General features: G+C 31.4%; 2 protein-coding genes, 1 long non-coding RNA gene and 1 pseudogene across 3 annotated transcripts; all 4 read right to left on the reverse strand.

Moving 5' to 3' along the window:
* Window positions 1–108: 108 nt before the first annotated feature.
* On the reverse strand, window positions 109–1,394 carry LOC145575732 (subtilisin-like protease SBT5.4 pseudogene; annotated as a pseudogene).
* Window positions 1,395–1,542: 148 nt separating this feature from the next.
* On the reverse strand, window positions 1,543–4,366 carry LOC145575733 (subtilisin-like protease SBT5.4). The gene is made up of 4 exons (XM_081633546.1): window positions 4,304–4,366; window positions 3,595–3,689; window positions 1,943–2,200; window positions 1,543–1,702 (listed from the first exon to the last, which is right to left on the reverse strand). The coding sequence occupies exons 1-4, from the start codon at window positions 4,364–4,366 to the stop codon at window positions 1,543–1,545; spliced, it is 576 nt and encodes a 191-aa protein (XP_081489672.1).
* A 1,172-nt stretch (window positions 4,367–5,538) lies between these two features.
* Window positions 5,539–8,070, reverse strand: LOC145576904 (uncharacterized). Its single transcript, XR_014098575.1, has 5 exons — window positions 7,803–8,070; window positions 7,584–7,687; window positions 6,854–6,957; window positions 6,536–6,712; window positions 5,539–5,935 (listed from the first exon to the last, which is right to left on the reverse strand). It is a non-coding gene; the product is annotated as an uncharacterized LOC145576904 (long non-coding RNA).
* Window positions 8,071–18,070: 10,000 nt separating this feature from the next.
* On the reverse strand, window positions 18,071–22,352 carry LOC145575734 (subtilisin-like protease SBT5.4). Its single transcript, XM_081633547.1, has 5 exons — window positions 21,831–22,352; window positions 21,068–21,168; window positions 20,701–20,959; window positions 19,082–19,290; window positions 18,071–18,620 (listed from the first exon to the last, which is right to left on the reverse strand). The coding sequence occupies exons 1-5, from the start codon at window positions 22,350–22,352 to the stop codon at window positions 18,071–18,073; spliced, it is 1,641 nt and encodes a 546-aa protein (XP_081489673.1).
* Window positions 22,353–22,356: the final 4 nt, after the last annotated feature.

Here is a 22,356-nt window from a genome sequence, read left to right on the forward strand (position 1 = left end):
AACTCAATTGTACAAAATATAAAAGTACAAATTTACCTACATTATTAGTTAAAGTATCCATTATGCATCTTGGTGCACCTTATTCTAGCTATGTATATATAAGAATTTTCACCCATTAGGATATGAAGGGACTTTGTTTGGAGTAGTCTTTCTTGCAGGAGCTTTACCTTTCACTACAATAGGGCTTCTCACCTCATGCTTTCCATCTGACCAAACTAAACTTCCGAATTTGTAATCAATGGGTAGATGAGTAACATCCGCGGAGAAGATAAGTTTATATTTAATCTCTTGATCCACTTTAGAGAATACCAGAGTCTTAGGTTCTACTACAACCGAAATCCCGGGTGGTGCTTGTATACGTGATGTATAAGTCCCTGGTTGTCCAACATTTTTCAACCTTCGTGTAGCAGTTGCATATCCAGTGAACTCGGGAATACTTATGGAGGGATAGTTGAAATCCATGATATTGAAGGATTTAGGACACTTGTAATTGTGTTGTTTAGAGAGAATTTTGATAGCTTTAGCTTTACTATCATATGAACATAAGAAATTAAGGTAATCATAGTGATTCATGTCGTAGACTAGCCCAGGGTCCATTGCTAGGTCCGGTTGTATTAGGCCTGCACCACTAGCAAAGGGAGTGGCCTCATGCACCATGTCATCTTCAAGTATCGACATCGCCTTGTTGTCTAGAGGGCTTGCTGCTCACATTCATAAATTCTAACTTAGGGATGAAAAATATCTCCCTTCCTTTTTAATTATGTGCAACATTTGTATTTGGTCAACTATTCATTAAGTGCTTTGACTTGAAACTTTTGCTAATAATGTAAAAATAAGAATTTTTTTTTCAAGTAATATATGTGTTATTGGATTAGTTACAATGTATATTTTCATTAATATTAATATTTTGTACTGCCTCCATTTCTAAAAGTTCGACTCATTTATTATTCATGTGGTCAAAATAAAATAATTTTGACCACATTTTATGATTTGTACAATCAAAATAAATTAACAAGGTTGATCTTATTAGATTCTCCTTATGATAAAATTTTCAAATATCTAATTTATAAAAAATCTTACTTATACATAGCCGAAGTTATTAATTGTCAAAGAAATTCATTGAAAACTGTGCAAATGCAAAGTGATTCGAACTTTTAGGAATGGAGGGAGTAGTTCATAATCAAAGATATTAATGGTGAAGTTGTATATCAGCCAACGAATCGAGATCAATTAACTTGTTACACTTCAAAAAAAAAAAAAATAGGAGTATAGATTATACGCGTATGTACCTACCTACCTGTAGTCATGATTGCAGATTTGATAGCAGAGGTTGTCCAGTGAGGATGCAATTTTTTAAGAAGAGCAGCAATAGCAGAAACACGAGGACATGCCATTGATGTCCCGGATAGTGGGAAATATTGTATAGGCTTTCCCAATGGATAGTGGGAAAGCAGCGATAATACTTACCCCAGGAGCTATTACATCAGGCTGTATATATGTGGCACATTAAAAATAAGTATGATCACTCTTTCAAAATACTATTTATGATGCAAAATCAAAGAAATTACGTACAAACGAACAAAAAACCTTAAGAGTCTCAGGGCTGGTTGGGTTAGGACCTCTGGATGAGAAATCGGCAACAACAGGAGAAGGCTTTGTTCCAAGCTCAGCCCTTCGGTTAGTAAACATTGCAGTTGGAGTCCTGTATATATAATAAATTTATAATACGTAGTGCAAAAGTTCAATTGATTTGATCTATACATATTGATAAAAATGAGAAAAATCTTAATAACATGTACTTAAAACAAGGTACATCTTCTCACATAGAAAATTAAGTAGGAAAATGTAAGTGGTACGGTTCACCTAAAGCAAGTAGCACTCGAGTACATAATAGATATTTCGATAGATAAAGACAAAAGAATAAAGTATTTAAAATACCAACCTTGTAGAATTTGTGTAAGAAAAAAGTGCTTGACCATCTATGTAGTTAATGTGTGCTGTAGGGAGCCGTTGCATAGTATCAGGGTGCAATTTTGGACCAACGTTTTTGTCATTTGCTAAGATGATGCCGACGGCACCTGCTTCTTTTGCAGTATCGCCCTTTTTTGTTATCACAACACGATTCCCAACTTCTAAGAGACAAACTAAAATCTCCCCCTTAACCTTCACTGGATCAAGAGTTCCATGCATACAATATGATCTACATATATAGAAATTGTCAGTTAATTGTCACCCATGCATATAGTATAATATTATACATAGCTATAAGGGTAAAATGGGGAAATTAATACTATCTATATACATATACTACTGTGGAGTTTTTACGAGCGATTAATACCTCTTAAACAATTTTTTTATTTTATTATTTTTTTCTAAATATTAATTTGGGATAGTTTTCAAATGGCTACAATAAAATTGTAGTCATTATATTAAACCTAATCACAACCATTTATTTTATATTGACTAATATGAACCGTTGATAGGGTCAACTGTTAATAATTTGTAAAAAATAATTTTGCCAAAAAAAAAATGTGGGGCACGTACTTTATGTCAGTTTCTCTTGTTTACGGAGTATTTTTCTTCTGGCTTTTCTTCTTAATTATCCTGAATTGTTCGAGTTCTTCGGAATTCCTTTAAAAATCGTTCTGCATATTCATCTTCTATGAGTTTGTATACAAATTATGGAAAGAAAAATGGAGTCTATATATACATGGAAGAAGATGAAGTTAGTGTTACACAAATTATTGATTGATTCAAAAATCAGAATACATACACCTGCATAATAGCTTCCCTCGTAAAGCTTGGGAATCGAAAGATCTTACTCTTAATTGATCTAGTATAAATTAGATGGAATAACTCGGAAAATATTGAGGAGCAAAGCCAAAAAATCTACTATGCAAAAGAAACTGACAAAACACCGTGGCCTTTTTTTTTTTTTTTTTTTAAATTACAAAGTAATAGTAATCTATATCAACGGTTTATATTGGTCAACATAAATAAATGGTTGTGATCAAATTTAATATAATGAATTGTAGCCACTCAAAAGTCATCCATTAATTTGCTAAACTTTGTTATTTATTTATTACTTAATTCTTATGATAAACTAGTATTTCACAATTTCTAGACATTTCTATATTACAATTACTATTTCTCCCTTTATTTTTAAATTACCCTTTCCAAATGCAGTTGAATTTTTAAGGGTTTCACTTTCATATTAGGTAAATAATTACATTTTAATATTATATCTCTCTCATCTCATGGTCCTCAATCAAACCACTACTACACTTTTATTATTCTTTCTCTCTTATATCCTTTATTATTTTTAGTAAAATATTAATTTTATCATCTTATTTTATAACTTTTTTAATACTCCAATTACCTCTATTATATCGTATTATATCGAAAGTAAATTAAATTGCCTAAAGTTATCTGTTCACAACGTGTAGCACTTAAAAACAACAAAGGGAATAATTTCAAAATTCAGACATGACTCGATAATTATCTAATATATAAACATTTACATTCAATAATGTGTAAGAAATTGTATTTATTTTCTAAACAACTTAAGTGCATAGAATTGAATATAATACTCACGCATTATTCAGGTCAGCACCAACAATACGGGCATCTGCACCAGTAACTATCGGGTAGAACGTATTGTTACCTTTCGGATCTATATATTGTGCAGCCTGCAATAGTTTGGTTAATTTAGACAAAAAATGTTAGTACAATTGTTACGACATACTTCCTCCCTTTCTTTTTAGTTGACACGTTTTTTTAATCACGTTTGCCAACGCACAAATCAAAATGTTAATATCTTTAATTACTGATAAGTAAAAATTATAAAAAGTTGATATTTTGAAAATATATACAGTGACGAATCTAACAAGATCCCACATGACTATATTTTCATTACGTATATATCACAAAACATGGTCAAAGAGGAGTATGTGAATAGTGTTAAAGTCAAAATGTGTCAACTAATAAAAAACGAAGGTAGTATATGATATATGTTGAAGATTTGATTAGATACTCTGAGTTGGCAAGGATAGATTTATGTTAAGAAGATAATATTGTCAATATTCTTGCTATACTTATCTTGTACATCATGCTATATATTTCGGCCAAGAGCCATGAATACAGTAAAGCATATTATTCCTAATTAATATTTCACAAGGTATCAGAGCTTGTTAATATCCAGTATTAAAAACTTATGTTAATATCAACAATAAATATATATTTTTATATATTCATCTTCTTCCTTTCAGCATAAACACATTAGCAGACCACCATCACCACATACATGAATAGTGTAAACACCATCAACACACCTCCATGAACCCCACCAACAATCTCCTTCTTCCATGAATAACTAGTACGACAGCGGCTTCGCCGTCAAATTTAAAGAAAACCTTAAAATTAATACATAAATTAAGGGAACGATTAACCCAAAATGGTAGATATTTTTAGCTGATACTTGGGTTTAAAACAATGGAGCTTTGTTGATTTTTGATTTGACAAAAATCGATCTTGAAGTAAAAGCTTTGTGGGGTTCGATTGTTGATGAAATTGCTTAGAACACGTTTGAAAAATATAAAATTGCATCCTTTTTGGTGGTTCGATGGGAAATGGTGATAAAAGGTTGTGGGTGTGGTGGTGGTGGTTGTGGCAGTGGATACTCACAATTTCCTTGCATTGTAGAAAGGTTAAAGATTACATAGCGACCCCTAAATAATTCGCGAAAATGACATTTATACCTTGATATAAACAAGTTTTGTTAATATTGAATATTAACTTGTACTTTCACGTATTATAGTAGCTTAGTCACATAGCACATTAGCAATAGCATCAATGTTAATAATTTATACTTAAAATATTATGGGTACTTGTTTGGAATTGTCTCAATGTATAGTTTTTGAATAACAACTTTATAAATGTATACCTATTGAAATTAAGATATTATTGGTAAAAAATTTTAAAGTTTTCAAATTGGGACATGTAAATAAAATCAAGTCAAGGGAGTAAAAGATTATGTTAAAGTACATAGATTAAACCAGATCAAAGTCGAGGTCAAATATGACTCCAAAAAATATGACGAGACAATTGTTAATAGTGGGATGGAGGGAGTGAGTAGTAAATTTTGGTTGTTTCCTAGTATGACATCACATTTAAACTCTCTATCCATAGTAGATGCGCCGACAGTAAGTACCCAAGGAGCAACATTGTTAATAATGCTAGGCAATGGTCCAAAATTTCCGGAACCTCCGACCACAAAGACGCCGTTGGCCACAGCATGGTAGGTAGCCAATGAAAGAGGCTCCTCAAAATAGAAATCTGTCGGGGCGGAGGTTGTATCATTGGTTTCCGATTCCTCGGGCGGTGTTCCTATTGATAAATTGATAATGTTTACGCCGTCATCTATGGCAGCTTCTATTGCTGCTATGCAATCCGTGGCATCCCCTTCCTCCAACGATAAGGTAAGCTCTTTGGTTTCAGGCCATAACACCTTGTATGCAACCACTCATGCTCGTGATGCTCCCCCTCTTACCGTTACATTGTTTAGCCCCATATTGGTAAGAAATGTTATATTCGATACCGGCACCACATTCCCACCGGCAGTCGATAATGTGTGAGTCCCATGTCCTCCCATGTCTCGAAGACTTGGAATTTTTGGGAATGTTATGTTTTCTGACGCTAGAGATTCACCAAGCCCTTTGTGAAAGAATCTTGCCCCGATCAACTTCCTATAATATAACCACATAATATAAGCATCTTTGTAATTAACACAAGCAAACTTCAATTTAAATAAATAAATGGACTTATATACTTGTTACATTTGAACGTTGGATCAATGGTATTCTCACACCGGCCTTTAAATTTTTAGGAATTGGTCCATAGCCTTCATCAGAAAAACTCATAGACTCGGGCCAAACACCTGTCACAATTACATTTATATTAGAGAAATATTCACAATTGATATAATTAGTTATGCATACATGTAGCGGCAAAACATAGAGAGGGTCTTAAGGTATAAGAGTAACTATATATTATAAATTTATAATTTTCAGTACCAATTAGTAAAGCACACTTTTGTGCCAAAATTAAATTTTTTTAATAGAACAAAGGCTAAAATGAGAACTAAGATCTAATCTAGTCCTTTAGATCTTGTTAATCGGACGGTCCACATGTTTCATGTGTCATTAATGACATTTTCGTAATATTTCAACTTTATAAAGTAGTTTCCTGTTTCATTTCTTAAAAGTAATTGAAATTTTGGTAAAAGTAAATGAAAAAAGTCATAAACTAAATAAAATCGACTTAAAAGTTAAAAAAACTGGAAAAAAAGTTTGAAAAGCTGTAAAATTAGGAAAATGCCATAAACGAATGCGGGTGAAACGTGAGCCGTCAAATGGAGCACAATTAAAGGCTGAGATTGATTCCTAGTTCTTATTATTCACCTTTGGTTCTCACATGATCTCAATTCTATATACTACCATACCAATTCCATGTTAGAATGCATGCAAGCAAAACTTACCGGAATCTAAGTTTGCTATGATAATATCTTCTCCATTATTTGCTTTCTTCCAAATTGAGTTATCCATATTAGTAGGGTGATTCATTTGATTTGGGAATGAGCCTAAGAAATCCCATGAGTGACTTGTATGACGTCTAACTTTGCGACTTTCAAAAATCGATATAACATTAGGATTTTCTGCCATAAAATAAATTAGAACAATATATTATCAAAAAATAATAATGGTAATAATTATGTGTATTTGTAGTATTTTCTCAAAAAAAAAATAATGTGTATTTGTAGTATAGGCAAAAGCTTAAAATTAATTTTATGTCTTACTTGCAAGCTACTCAGCTTCCTCTTCATGCAGAGTAGCAGTAAAAGCGTTAATTATTTTTGTGAAGGAATAAACACTTTCCGAAGGGTCAAAAAGATTGTTGCTCCTAAGTATTTTTTTTAAAAAAACAAAATAGTACATTAAAAAAAAATGAAGTTAATCAATAAAGTAAAAAAGCATAGTATGTACTTCCTCCATTCTTCTATTATTGTAACATACTTCATTTTCTTTTGCATACTACTTTGACTTTTACACCATTTATATGCTCTACTTTAACTAGCTTTGATAATTATAATTAAGGAATAATATAGTCATGTGAAATCTTGTTAGATTAATTATGATTTATACGGAATACTTTATTAATATTACATTTTTATAATTTTTACCTAGTAAAAACAAATGATATTAATTATTAAATAATGCATTTGCAAGCATGTAATTAGAAATGTTACATTTAAAAAATAAAAAACAGATAAAGTATTAAATGTAAACACTTTTATGGCATATTTGTCCCCCCAAAAAAATATGTGGAGTATATATTATGTGAAATGTTTTTGGATTTATTTCAACGTAATGTATTACAGAGTATTACTTAGAAATATCAACTATACCATGATACATTAATCCTAATACAAGTATATAATTATAGAATCAAAGATGTTACCAATAAAATCTTCATTATTGGAACTCACGAAATGCAAACGGATGAAGTATTTCGTTGAAGCCTTTTACCTATTTAACACTGAGGAAATCATTTGGTGGTGCGAATTTGTTATATTCTCAGGATCACCTAGTGGACCTCCACCATTGTGGGATCCTAAATATACGATATAATGCTGTAGACAAATTAAAGATTAATTATACAACGTTATCAAGTCAATTAATTAACAATCATATATATGCAATTAATTTAATTATAGAAACAATAAATTTTGAATGAGATCAACTTACCTTATGAATAGCAACAACAGGTGTTTGCAACAATGGTAAAAGAAGAATCATGAAGAAACCATGCAATAATATGATAGAATTCGCCATTGAATTTTTGTAAAATGATACAACTAACTTTTGATGATTCAATTTATACTCACTTTTATCTATTTTTTAGATTGGAGAAAAATTGGATTTTAATCCATAAAACTAGTTTAACCATGCATTTTAGAAAGATCTATATTTTGTGGTGGTACAATTGCTTCAAGAAAATAAATAAACAATTTTATTGTGGTTTACAAAGGCTTGCAACCAACAGAATAGGAGTATTTGTCTCTTAAGGAGGATAGTATTAGACTTTCAATTCTTACTAGTGGGTGTCTAAACTCTATATGACTAAATATATCCATTTCTTTCTCAGCTCTTTTTCAAAAGTTAAACTTGCTCCGAAATATAATAACTTTAATGTTTGACAAATAAGATTTTATGTGAAAAACTACCTTTTACATATCACATTTTGGAAAAACAACGTATCTTTTATATTCAAAAATCTGAATAAAGTATGAGGGCTTAACTTAGTTAACTACTTAAATACGTAAATATATAAATAGCAATAATGAATATGCAATATAGCAATATAATTAAGGTGAGACAATGAGCCGAGGAAAAGAATTCAACATTTTTTTTATCCAAGCTTAAAAGTTAAAACTAGAGTGTTTGGCATACATGAATGAAGCCATGGTAACACTCATATATAAGTACCAACATCATTAAGAGACGTTCCTTAAAAAAACTATGATTACAATATAATTTAATTAGCTGCCTTATTTCGAGGTCACTTTCTTGGCCATGATAGGAAAAAGTGACAAAAAAAACCCACCTTAATGCCTAGCAATCTTTTTTTTTTTTTTTTGGTTAATAAGCTTTCGCACATTTATACCAAAATAATGAATTATGTTATCATTACCAAAACTTAAGTTTTCCAAGTCCCTCCAATACTTGATCACCAAATTTTTCTAGATTGTCACCAAAATTTTCTAGTTCTCTTTTTGCATTGTTACCAAAATTTTCAACCTCCTTCAATGCGTCTTTAGCTAGTCTTTCCACTCCCTCCCCAACCGCGTCCGCTGTATCTTTCACGGCCTTATACACCTTTATACTCCCTGCTTCGACTTCACTTGCAGCATTGTTTACAAAATCTACCACATCTTTGCCTACGGATTCTACTGTATCTATTATTTCATCCCTATTATTGTATGCTGCCTTGCCAACTTCCACTATCACTTCAACTGCCACAGCTGTTACTATGACCGCCGGTAGTCCTATACAAACCGATGGTGTGTTATCAGCGTTTTTAAATGAGTTCAGTTGCATCGACCCTGTAGAATACTGCAAAATACAGGAGACCAATTATATCAGGTTAATATCATATATAAAGCTAAGTCAAATTAATGCAATAAAATGTGTACCAAGTTTGAGTGTGTGTAAATTATTTTAAAACCAAGAACGTAGTAAATAAATGGTTTAGATGTGTTTTTTCAACAAATAAAGGGTGTGTAATTAATTTAATTTTCACTTCTCTAAACTTATTTGGACTTATCTGAATTTATTAGAATAAACTTATTAAAACTTAATTTAATTGTAATTTGAACTTAATTAACCCTTGCCAAAACTTATTTTTTCTGAACTAATCATTACTTATCTGAAATTATTAAACCTGAAATAAGTGAAAATGAGGTGAACAGAACATGCCCTTATTTATCAAGCACGTACTCACCATTTTATTAGTGAATTGATTCAAGACATCCGTCCAAAGTAGATGGTCTGATTTCAGCATTTGAAGGAGTTTGAAGAAGAGATCTTTGAGCTCTTGTTCCTCTGCAGCGTTAATTGGGGCGGTGTTGACTAAAAGAAGTCCCAACACTTCGCCATGCGCCTCAATAGCCTCCACAAACTCGTCTTTGACAAAACGATTTTCGGGTTGATCGGAAGAAGACCAGGCAGCTAACCAGTACCAAATGGTTAGTAATGTGATTATATCTTTAGGTTGATCAACTTTAAACAAACTAGTATCAGGATTGCTTAAGTCAATATTATGCACGCGTTCTTTGAGACCCTTAAGTTCATCTTGCATATCGACTACTTCTCGCATAAACGCACAGAACTCTTCGATCCATTTCTCTTTCGGCATTCCAGAGAAGATAGAATTGAAGGGTTTTGCCATTTCAGGGACGCTTATCAAAGTAGGGTTTTCGAGCTCGTTGACGGCCGAACGCAGATGTTTCATGTGCTTGTAAATTTCTACCATTGCTTGTGTATTCTCCACCTTCAGGGTCCCTTTCTTCGCATCTTTGTTTGCAGAAACCGCGAATATGCAATGCCATAGTGACAAGATTGAGGCTGAGTTTTGATCAACTGATGAATTCATTATCAACGACCGTGAATCTTTGGTCTCCCTGAAAAATGCCAGATTATTATTAGATAAGGTATATATTGTCCAAGGCCTTAATATCTCGCATTCTTAACAACAATTAAAAGGGGACTGAAAGCTAATCATTCAAAACTGATCCCCGAATCCGGATTAGCCCAAAAGGTGAACCGGGTGAAAAAAAAAATTATATTGAACTATACTAGAATCATTATTTAAATGATAATAATAATAATAACAAAAAACAACAAGAACATCATCAACACCCTTTTGTGTGTCCCATTCAATAAAAAATCTTTCATAACTATAACTTAAATATATTCGTGTAAAGTTTTGTTAGATTCATCTGATCTTAATAAATTTAATATATAATTAAAAATGAAACTAACAAAAGAAACATATGATTATATTAATTAAAGTTGTATATAGAGCTAAACTACTAAATTAACTAACTAAATTAAAAAGTTGGAGAATACATTAAAAAAAGAAACATGGCCTAAATATTGATTAAAAAAATTAGCATATTGCTTAGGTGTTCTATTTTTGAACTTGTATTAATTATTACATGTGTATATATTTCAATTTAGAAAGTAAATAATTTCCTTAAACCAAAACATACGTTCACTTCGATTTAATAAAAACTTTATACTCCATACATAACATGTCTAAATACTATACATTTGGTCTGACCACTGATATCTTAAAAGGTTGTTACACGTAAGATAATACTATCTCCGATTCTTTTAAGTTGCAACTTTGAGGTATTATTTGAGAGATATAAAATATTCTAAAATTGCAATTAAAAAAAATCGGAGATAGTATATTAGTAGTTAAAAAGAACATTAAATAAAGGAATAATAAGAAGTGTTGATGAACAAACGAGATAAACCAAATGATTTATATGTTGAAGTAAAAAAAAAAAAAAAAAAAAAAAAAAAGTCTTACCAAATGAGCTAAGCCGTAAGTGATTATAATACAAGTACTACGTACTTATTCAAAGAACAACTCGTTACTCCAAATTATTCTTGTTGATGATGTGAGTTCCTTCACCAGATTATCAGCCTATTTATAGAATTTGTAACTCTCTTTTGGCTAAGGATCATTAATTTGTTTATTCTCAAAACCAAAATAATACACTAAAATAGTTAATGTGGGGCGGTGATTAATCCGATTATAATATTACAACATTAAACAGCTCGATTCAATTAAATGATATATTACAACATTAAACAGCTCGATTCAATTAAATGATGTTCATCACTCGTCCCATGGTCGAGATATTATTTATGTAGAGTTATCTATCTATACTTAGTATTTAAAAACTCAAACCAAAAAGACATGTGTCCTCATCCTATTACACTTCTCCATCTTCTTTTCCAAGCCAATGTGCCACATGTCATCTTATATGTTTAATTTTTTTTTTATTACAATATCTTTCTTCACTCTTTCATTAAACCCTTCATCTTCATCTCCCCTCTTCAATTCAACCATTTCCTTTTCTTATTTAATTTTAGTTCCCCTCACCTTCTTTTTCACAAAGCTTCATTTTGAATCAAAGTCTAAAAAGATAAATTTCTTTAATCATGGTTTTTGTTACACATTACACCCATACTAATTTATTGATATTTCATCACTCATCTCTGAACAACCCGTGCATTGCACGGGACAGAAGGCTAGTTATTTATAATAGATTAACGCTCCACCTCTTTGCACTTCTATTATATGCTCGTATATATCTTCCCACGATCTAGATATCCAAAAACTCAGCCTGTATTTTTCCGGCAAGTCGGCATCTTGATCGAAGTTTCAATCTTCCGCAATTTCCGAATCTCCATGTCAAATGGCTTGTTCTCTTAGGTCGGAATAAGAAATTATAAATTTTATGAAATATTAATTAATTGTGGACTTCTTGAATCAAACTTGAATCTTAAGTAATTAAGTTATGCACGTTTTGGGTTTTGTTCTAAAAACACATAATGGAAATGGAGTATGCAATAATAATAATGGTTAGGTAGTATGTGAATGTAAGGTCTCCGGTTAGAGTATCACCATACTCACCGCAAAAACTATTATTGGGAGACGGTGTAAGCCAAGACTGCTACACAAGTTGGATTCAAAGAGCTAAATTCCGGTGAATCGGATGGACTTCCTAGAAAATGAATAATGAGAGTTAGTGAAGACTGAAGAGTCATACAACATCTTTAATTTGTAGTAAACTATCACTATCTATTACTCCCTTTGTTTGCCCCATTAGAATTTTTTGCACTATTTTACTTAAGCTACTTAGATTAATGTTTGTGATTTATACATAAGAAAAAATATAGTCTTGTGACTACTTATTGAAAATGTCTAAATGAATAAATTAATTATTTTAATTTGTTTTTTTTATAAGAAGAAAAAAAAATATTTCATCAATGAAAGATAGTTAAACGGCATTTATTCTAACACAAGTACAAATCACCTTAGAATTAGATACATCGCAAATTTGATCAATGATCGCCTTAATAAAAAAAACTTAATCCGAAGCAATACAATATGTGAGTTAGAACTAATTCGGCTTGAGATCCACTGATGAATAATAGTTGTTTGAGTGAAACTATTCATATGGTCTTCTAGATACTTTCAGTGATTATGAAACTCTAAATCTTCCACCTTCGGCAGACAAACAAAAAAATGAATTAACCCTAATAGAATAACCACCATCTCAAAGATGAAAGCATTTAAAAAGTTATTTGGGTCTTACTACCGGTAAAATCACCGATGGAAGCCCGTACATAGATACACAAAAGAGACCAGAAGAAAATAGATGAAAAAGACAGAAAAAAGAAGAAGAGTGAAAGAAAACCTTCAGAAAAGCAGAAAAAAAATCTAGTAATGGCCTGGAATCTAGAAAAATCCTCCTAATGGAGAAACCCTAGAGAGAACTAGAAAAATCTTCCCGTATTAATTTATTATTTCATTTGTTATAAATTAGACTTATTGACACATTCGACATATGTGCTAGAAGAATTGAAGTAAGTAATACTTTCAAAATATATGCTTTAGGTATATGGGTGAATTAATATAATTCATAGGAAACGTACAAATAATATGATTACATTATGGTATTTGGGTGAATGAACTTAAAAACATACAACACTTTATGCTGACTATTCCAACTTACTCCCTCTGTTTTTAAATACTTGTTTTACTTTTTCGGTCGTTTTAAATACTTGCTCCATTTCCTTATTTGAAAAGTTTTTACAATATTTAATTCATTTCTCTCAAGTAATGGGACCCAATATATATAGAATTATATTATATCACCTTTAGATTCTCTCTTCCAATTTGTCTTCCACTAACCTCCCGATTTTATTATTTTCTCCAATTTTTCCTAAAATTCCGCGCGTGAAGAAATGAGCAAGTATTTAAAAACAGAGTGAGTATGAGGATACAACGAGTTTTTTATGTGGTTGTCCACAACATGTGGCTAGCTAACACACGAGTAACCCTCGATTGACCAAGCAACCCCTAACCGAGTAACCCCTAACCAAGTAACTTCTGATTGAGTAACTTATAAAAGTTTGTGTTAAGAATAAAGGTAATATGAGTACATATTCGATATGTAATTCAAATACATATTAGGATATATTTAATATTTTGTAAAAACATAATAGGGTATATTGATCATCAGAAAAATAATTGTAATGATACAAGTTACTTACTTGTTGACGTCTTATAGAAATTGGAGCAAGTAATAAAATATGAAGGGAGTGACATTATTTACAAAAATGTTATGGGTTTGTATTTGCAAACACAAACATGATATTTACCAAGATTTGTCCATAAGAATAAGCCATTAAAAAAAATGAGATTCGGAAATCGCGGAAAACTAGATTATTTGATCAGGTTGCCATGCATAGTATTGAAAACAAACTAAATATGGGGATATATCTGGGTCGTGGGACGATATACATGATAGTGCAGAGAGGTGGAGCACTTATATATGAATTATTTCTGAATTATGAGTCATGGCTGTGATGGAACCTCATTTAATTAAATCGAAGTGATTAATGTGGTAATATTATAATTTCAGATTGATCAATCACCGCTCCACATCAATTATTAATTATTTTATATTATACACTTTTTAAAAACAAAATAAAAATTCGTTAATTTTGTGTTCTATAAATAGGTCGATAGTCTGGTGAAGAACTCATCAACCAGAATTAAACTTGTGAATCTTGAGTAACGAGTTGTTCTTTGAGTAAGTACGTAGTGTTTTAATCATTTACGACTTGGCTCATTTGGTAAGGCTTTTACTTTTTTTTTTTTTCCTTCTCCCTTCTTAGGAATTTTTGTTGTTGTTATTATCATTTGCTAATATATTTAGTTTTCAGTTCAATTCATAATAGCTTAATCTTGCAAAAGATCAAGGCTTTTGACACAACATACTTATATATTTGCTCTGATTTTTTTCTTGCAACAAAAATTCTCAATACATATGTCAATTCATTGTTTCAATCAGTAAGATTTTTAATTACCAATACGTAAAACTTACATAAAAAAATGATATTATGTATGAAACTTTAAATTGAGACGAATTTAACAGGAATCCACATGATTATATTTCTACTTTACAAATCAAAGTCATTGAAAGAAGCACATATGAATAACGTAAAAGTCAAAGTGTTGCACGTTTAAAAAGTTTATAACGCAGAAAAAAAACATATACTCCCTATAATATAGTTCCTGTTTCCTATTTTGGAGAACCAAAAATATTGTTCTTGTTTCTATTTTTATTTTTGGATAGTATGTAAAGACGATTATACCCTCCTTTTTTAACTTTATTCATTGTACTTCCTAATTTACCCTTGAATTTTGTACATACTTTGTACTTTTTTTCACTTTCTCTTTCTAACTTTTGTCTATGATTATAATTTTCATTTTTATTAAAGTCCTTTCTTCACTTTCCCCTCCTATTTCTTTAATACCGTGAAAAAACATAAATAAAAACTATATTATGGGACGGGGGAGTATTTATAATCTAATAATTGAAATATTTCAGGTAGACTTGACCCCAAAAAATCAGCTGTTAGACTATGGAAACTACCGCGGACCAAAACTCAGCCACAATCTTGTCACTATGGCATTGCATCTTCGCAGTTTCTGCAAACAAGGATGCGAAGAAAGGAGAGCTGCTGAATCAGAAGAACGCCCAGGCATTGACAGACATCTATAGTCACATGAAAAATCTGCGTATGGCGAATCACGGAATCGATAACCCGGCTTTGATCAGCATCCCTGAAGTAGCAAAACCCTTCAATGCTATCTTCTCTGGAATGTCGAAAGAGAAATGGATCGAAGAGTTCTGTTCGTTTATGCGAGAAGTAGTTACTATGCAAGACGAACTCAAGGGTCTTAAGGAGCGCCTTTGTAGCATCGACTTAAGCAATCCTAGTACTTTGTTGAATGATAACAAACCCAAAGACATAATCACATTACTAACTCTTTGGTATTGGTTAGCAGCTTGGTCTTCCCTCGACCAACCGAAAGATCATTGTGCTAAAGATGAGTTCATTCGGGCTATTGAGGCTCAGAGCAAAGCGTTGGGATTTCTTATGGTTAAAACCACCCCAATTGACCCTATTGAGCAACAAGAGCTCCAAATTCTCCTCTCCAAGCTACTTCAAATGTTGAAAGCGGACTATCAACTTTGGATGGATTCCTTGAATCACTTGATTGATACATTGGTAAGTTCCTAATCAAATAAAATTCATAGATACTTCATAGTTTATAAAACACATGCATGCATTTAAAGTCATGTATCTGTATAATACCTTGAAAAATCTATGGTAGTCATCCTTAAAATGACTATTATAATATTAATTTTTTTATTGGTTAATTTTATATATTTTTTTGTCAGAATTAATCATAAATGTGTTTTCTTATTTAATTTTTTTTATAATTACTTCATTAATAATTTTTAATTTCAGCATTAATAAAAACTGGATATTGTAATTAAATTAATTAGGAAAATTATAAAAAAAATTCAAAAATTATTTCAAAATTAATAAATAAATTTTGGAAATTAGCTAAATGATTTATAATCAGTATTGAAGTTTAAAAAAATAAATCAATTAGCCAATAAAAAATTAGTATAATGATATTCATTTTAAGGATGACTACAATAAAATCATACTACCTCTATGTCTAGATAAGTGCATCAATTTAATAGAGCAATTGTACCTTGCATTCAAATAACTTTGACCGAAAAATAATATTACAACCTCGATCTGTTCACTTTTAATTACAACAATTGTCTCAAAAGCTAAAAATATATGAAGTACGAAGTATATAGTATTACATTGTACATATATAGTAAAATAGATATGGTTTATCGATCTTTAGGCCGGATTTGTTATCTTGTTTATAACAGAATAAGACATGTTTGTTTGTTTAATGTTGGGGGGCTGAGATTGATCACTATGTATAAAAGTGACTTCGAAATGAACACGGTATATATATAATTGTTTTGTGATTTACAGACATTGCAGCCATCTAAAGCAGCAGAAGCATATGAACCCGTTGTGACTTTACCGACACATTTGAAACCATTTAATAGCACATACAACAACACACCGTATATAAGTTTCGTTTCAAAAGTGGGAAAAGAAGTAGTTGAAGGCATCGTAACGACTGTGATCCAGGAAGGTGTTAAGTTAATTTCCGAAAATAGGGAAGAAATTTTGGAGAAACTAAAAGAAATGGGTCATGATATGTCAGATTTTGCCGTAAAAGAGTTTAATAATGTTGTTATAGAAATAGAAGGTCTAGTAAATGTAACAAAGAAGGGAATGGAAGAACTAGGTACTGGTATAGATGAAGCAGTGAAAAATGCCGTGGGGGAATTGGAATGTTTCGGAGGAAAGGTATGGGATGAATTGAAAGATGCTACTGATAAGGTTAGGGACGCAATTAATGATGCTACTGAAACGGTTGGCGACGCACTCAAACAGGGAGTGAAAGAAGTGGAAGATTTTGGTGGTCAAGTGTTGAAAGGACTGGGAAGCCTTCTAGGGTTCTGAGGTACAGCATCATCCTAAAATCTTTTATATACACCTAAGTGTACATAGAAGTACATGCATCTAAGGGTGGTTTTTTTAATCATTTTAAAATAAGCGAAAAAAAAAAACAAATGATAAGAAAATACCCTTTAATTTTGTGTACCTTGTATCCGGGTATATATAAACATGGAGGGAGATAAAAGCTTGGGCAATTAAGATGGTACCAACGGCAATTATTATGGACGAATGTTTTTTTATTTTTTTTAAAAAAAAAGACGGATTACGGGCATTAAGATAGGTTTTTTGTCACTTTTTCCTGTCAAGGCCAAGAAAGTGACCTAAAATAAGGTAGCATTTATTCTTGATTTATTGTATTTTACTTAAGGGCATACTCTCATGCATGTTATAATTGTATTACTTGAGTTAATAATATATATCATATTTGGTTAAGAAAAACTTTTTTATTTCAAGTATCATAGGTTTTTTTTAACCCTAACTCTGAATGATTATGATTTTTTTCATCCCAAATTTTTAAAAAGCTTTCAAATATTTATCATGCAATTCCTTGACACATCATAACTTTAATATTTCCTCATCAAACAAAAATTTTGGAAAAGTAACAACCCTGGTTATTCCCTGGAATAATACACACTAGTTAAGTACTTCGTATTAAAATTTAAGTGACTTTCTTATATAAGGGAAAGTTATTGCATAGATTAAAACCCTAGAAAATTTCTTTTAAGAATTAAAACATAACAAACGTACTAAATTCATTCCTCTTAATTAAAAAAAAATGCTAATAACTATATTTAGATTTAGATTTTTTTGGCCTGGATTACAATAGGACTTCTTACAACATGTTTAGCGTCAGACCAAACCAAACTTCCAAATATATGATCTTTAGGAAGACGCTTAGGATCAGCCGTGAAGGTAAGTTTAAACTTCAGTTCTTGATTCTTTGTAGAAAACACCAAAGTCTTAGGCTCCACGACGACTGACACCCCAGGTGGTGCTTCGATTTTTGAAGTGTAGGTACTTGGTTGTCCAACATTTTTCAACTTCCGAGTAGCAGTTGCGTTGCTGGAAAAGTCCGGAATAGTTATGGAAGGATAATTGAAATCCAAGATATTAAAAGAGGGTGGACATTTATAAGACGGGTCGTTGGTATACACCTTCATGGTTGTACTCTTCTGATTAGTACTTGAACAAATGTAGTTAAGATAATCATTTAGGGTCAAGTCATAGACCAAGCCAGGTTCCATTGCTTTGTTGGGTGTTACGTGACCCGACCCGTATGCAAATGGAGTTGCCTCACTTACCAAATCTTCATCACGTATTGGCATTCCTCTGTTGTCTGGGGGCTTGCTGCATTGTTAACAATTATGGAATTAATTAAATAAAATACCTTGTCAAAAAACATAAAATACTGATTAAATTTAGGGATTTAATTAAACGTACATGTTCCTATTCGTGTGAATGGTTTTTTTTATTTGTCTGACATGCATGAATATCATTTAAATATGCATGTATAAATGTATTCTATTTGTCTCAATTTCCCATTTGTATTTATAATCCGCCTCAATTTTGTTTATTTATCTCTAAAAGTAATAACAACAACAATCTATTTAATAATTTAATTATTGCTACAATTCAAGTACTACCCCTTTTATCACAGCTCCCATCAAATACAATACTTATCTCCTGGACTGCTTGGTGTATAAAATGACAAATGTAACCCTCTTTCAGAAACAAGCAACAACCTCATAAACTAAAAAGAAGGTTATCTTCTAAAACTATATTTGTAGGTTGTAAGGAATCAAGTGTACTAAATAGGGCTAGAGGAAGTACCAGTAGTCATGATTGCCGATTTAATAGCTGCAATACTCCCATCTGGGTGTAGCTTTTTGACAAGAGCTGCTACACCAGCAACATGAGGAGTTGACATTGATGATCCATATATAATGACAAATGGCATTTTTGCAATAGTTGGTGGATAAGCAGCGAGAATATCGACCCCTGGAGCTGTAACATCAGGCTGTGTGTGGACACGGACAATGTATTAGAGATATGAGATATCGGAAAAATATATATGTGATATATACTCTATAGATATCATTAAGGGAATAATATATTTAGGTTTATTTTATGTTAAGATATTATTTAGAATATATATCATTGGGATTTATGATAGATTAGTATATCTTTTAGGAATATTGTTTCCTATCTTATGAGCTTAGGTTTTGTATAAATTAAATACTTAACCTATTGATGAATAATATCAAGCAATACAAAGCCATTTTATTCTATTTCTCTCTAATTTTAGCATGGTATCAGAGCAAACCACACTCAAATCTCTTATTGGTTTTATTTTAGAGCAAAACCAAACTCTTATCAAAAGGAGAAAAATCATGGTCGAATCAAGTCATAGATAAATGAGAATATCAGATGACGAGGATTGTTATTACGGAGTATTATACAGTGGTAAAATATATTTATGTCGTTTTAAATTGGATGACACGTTTTGACTTTTGACATTATTCAGAAATTCTACTTTGATTAATTTTTTTGATTTATATAAGAAGAAAAAAATAAAAGACATAGTCAAGTGAAATCTTGTTGGAATCCTCTTCATGTGTATATTCAAAATAGCAACTTTTTTAAAAATTTTACTTATTGAAAATTAGAGTTCTTTATGGTTGAATTTTGCATTGATAAACGTGATTAAAAAAAAATGTATCGTCTACTTTGAAATTGAGGAACGAAATATATGATAAGTATGAGATAACAAGGATTATGAAGATTAAAAATATAGTGAACCTTTAAAATGCCTTTGGTAATGTTACTTGGACCCCTGGCCGAGAATGAAGCCATGACGGGAGATGGCTTTACTCCAATTATTGTTGTTCCTTCACTCATTGACGCTGTTGGAGACCTGTCACGTATTTACATTAGGGCAATTAATTTTCTTAGAGCAATCAAAAATCAAATCAAATTAAATTAGATATGATCTTGACTTTATTTACTAATGATATAATATTACGTTAAGCTCAGTTCTCTTTACCTTATAAAAACAATACGTGTTTAAAAAAAAAAAAAAAACAATGTCACCTTATATAAATTACAATAAGTTAAATTTAATTATGTTAAGTAAAATGAGTTTATTTAATTAACAAAAATAAATTCAATTCAAATAAAACTAAGTTTTATTCGTTAGATGTTTCAAAAAAAATAAAATTATTTGTTAGAAATTTGTAACTTAAAAGAACAAATATGAAAGTAAATATGCACATACTGATAGAAAATATGCACTGATATTCTCTTCCGTGATCCTATATTTCAATAAATTTGCACATATTTTGCTAGATATACCTAATATCATTAGTAAATTAAGACTCTATCCTTAGCTTAATGTAATCAAATAAATCAAGTAAAAGCATAAATATACTTGCCTAGTAGAATTGATATAAGAAAGAAGAGTTACTCCATCATTATAGCTAATGGTCACGGTGGCGATTGAATGAGGTTGGCTAGCTCCAAATCCCTTGCCCTTATCATTTACTAGGACGAGTCCAACAGCTCCTGCTTTTTTAGCTTCCACGCTTCTTAAACTGTCCATATTTCCGGCTTCATTGTATGAATTTTGACATACTACGATCTGTCCCTTCACTTTCACTGCATCTAGGGCTCCAACATGACATGCCGTACTAAAGATAAATACAATATATAAGGATGATGACAATTAATATCAATGCTTGTGTTTAATTTTGGTTGCTTATTTACCAAACTAAAATTAAGCTTTTTATGTAACTCACGCATCCTTGATATTAGCGATAGCACTGCGAGCCTCTGCACCAGTGATCAATGGATAGAGTTTATTAGGGTCATTTGTCTTAAAATCCATAAAGCGTACTCCCTGTAATCATTCAAAACGTACATTACTGGTTATAATAATCACTAGATTCGTATGCATGCGATGCATGCATTAGATTTTTAAATTTATATACACCAACCACTTTATTAGATTTTTATATGCACGCAATGCATGTTTTTAGATTCTAAAATAATATGCATTTGCTCAATTAAAAATTACTTTATCTGTTTTTTAGTTAACACCTTTCTATTATCACGCTTGTTAACGCATGTGTTAAATGATTAATATCTCTAATTATTAACATTGTAAAATTATAAAAAGTGGTTATTAATAAAATATACATTGAAACGATTCAAACAAGACTTCACATGAATATAATTTATTGTATCTATAAACCACAAAAGCGAGTCAAAGCGTATTAGAGCCGGTTTGGTTTATTGGTTATATTTATGTTAATATTGTATTTATGTTAAGTTTATCTTATTAGGAGTTTTAGGCTTATTAGGTTTCCTAATGTATTGTGTGTATATATATATGTGATTAATATCAATACGAAGGACAAGTCGTTTTCTCCATATTTCCTTGAGTTTAACATGGTATCAGAGCCTCTCTAATAGTATAAAAGTCAAATGGTGTTAACTAAAAAAAATAGAGGAAGTATTTGTTACCATATGTGGAAAAAACAAATGAATAAGTTAACGAACCTTGATCTTCTGATTGTTACCGAGTTTGACATAAGCCGAAAACTCTCTATCCATAGTACTAGCAGCAACAGTCAACAACCAAGGGGCTACATTTTGAACAGACCCAGATTTAGGTCCATTATTTTCAGCACTAGCAACCATGATGATTCCTTTCTTCATAGCATGGAAAGCAGCAACAGCAATCGCATTGCTAGCTAAATAATCATCATCATTATCCTGACTCGTCGATACATTAATGACATCTACATCGTCGTCAATGGCTGATTCAAAAGCAGCTAGTAAGTCCATTGAGTTGCCTTGGAATGGAAAAGTTTCAGTTGCATGCCAAGCGTTTTTATACGCAACCACGCGTGCCCTTGGTGCCACATCTTTCGCGGTACCATTTGAGAATCCGTTGCAGCTTGCTCCAAGGACAATATTACCTCCGGCTGTAGATAGGGTGTGTGTGCCATGACCTTCGTTGTGATCTTGAGGACTCAATGTGTCATTGAAGATATAGTTATTTAACTTGCCTTGTTCCATAATT

The sequence above is a fragment of the Chenopodium album genome, chromosome 13, assembly GCF_948465745.1.
Source record: "Chenopodium album chromosome 13, dcCheAlbu1.1, whole genome shotgun sequence".
NCBI classification, from domain to species: domain Eukaryota; kingdom Viridiplantae; phylum Streptophyta; class Magnoliopsida; order Caryophyllales; family Amaranthaceae; genus Chenopodium; species Chenopodium album.

Bases quoted from the DNA above. Each gene is read 5' to 3' on its own strand.
- LOC145575733 (XM_081633546.1), bottom strand. From the start codon at position 4,366: ATGGAAGAAGGAGATTGTTGGTGGGGTTCATGGAGGTGTGTTGATGGT. The intron at 3,690-4,303 runs GTATGTGGTGAT...AAACTATTGCAG, and splicing joins ATGGTGTTTACACTATTCAT to GCTGCACAATATATAGATCC. The intron at 2,201-3,594 runs GTGAGTATTATA...CTATATATGTAG, and splicing joins GGTGCTGACCTGAATAATGC to ATCATATTGTATGCATGGAA.
- LOC145575734 (XM_081633547.1), bottom strand. From the start codon at position 22,352: ATGGAACAAGGCAAGTTAAATAACTATATCTTCAATGACACATTGAGT. The intron at 21,169-21,830 runs GTTCGTTAACTT...GAATGATTACAG, and splicing joins GTAACAATCAGAAGATCAAG to GGAGTACGCTTTATGGATTT. The intron at 18,621-19,081 runs GTACACTTGATT...TTAACAATGCAG, and splicing joins ACTTCCTCTAGCCCTATTTA to CAAGCCCCCAGACAACAGAG.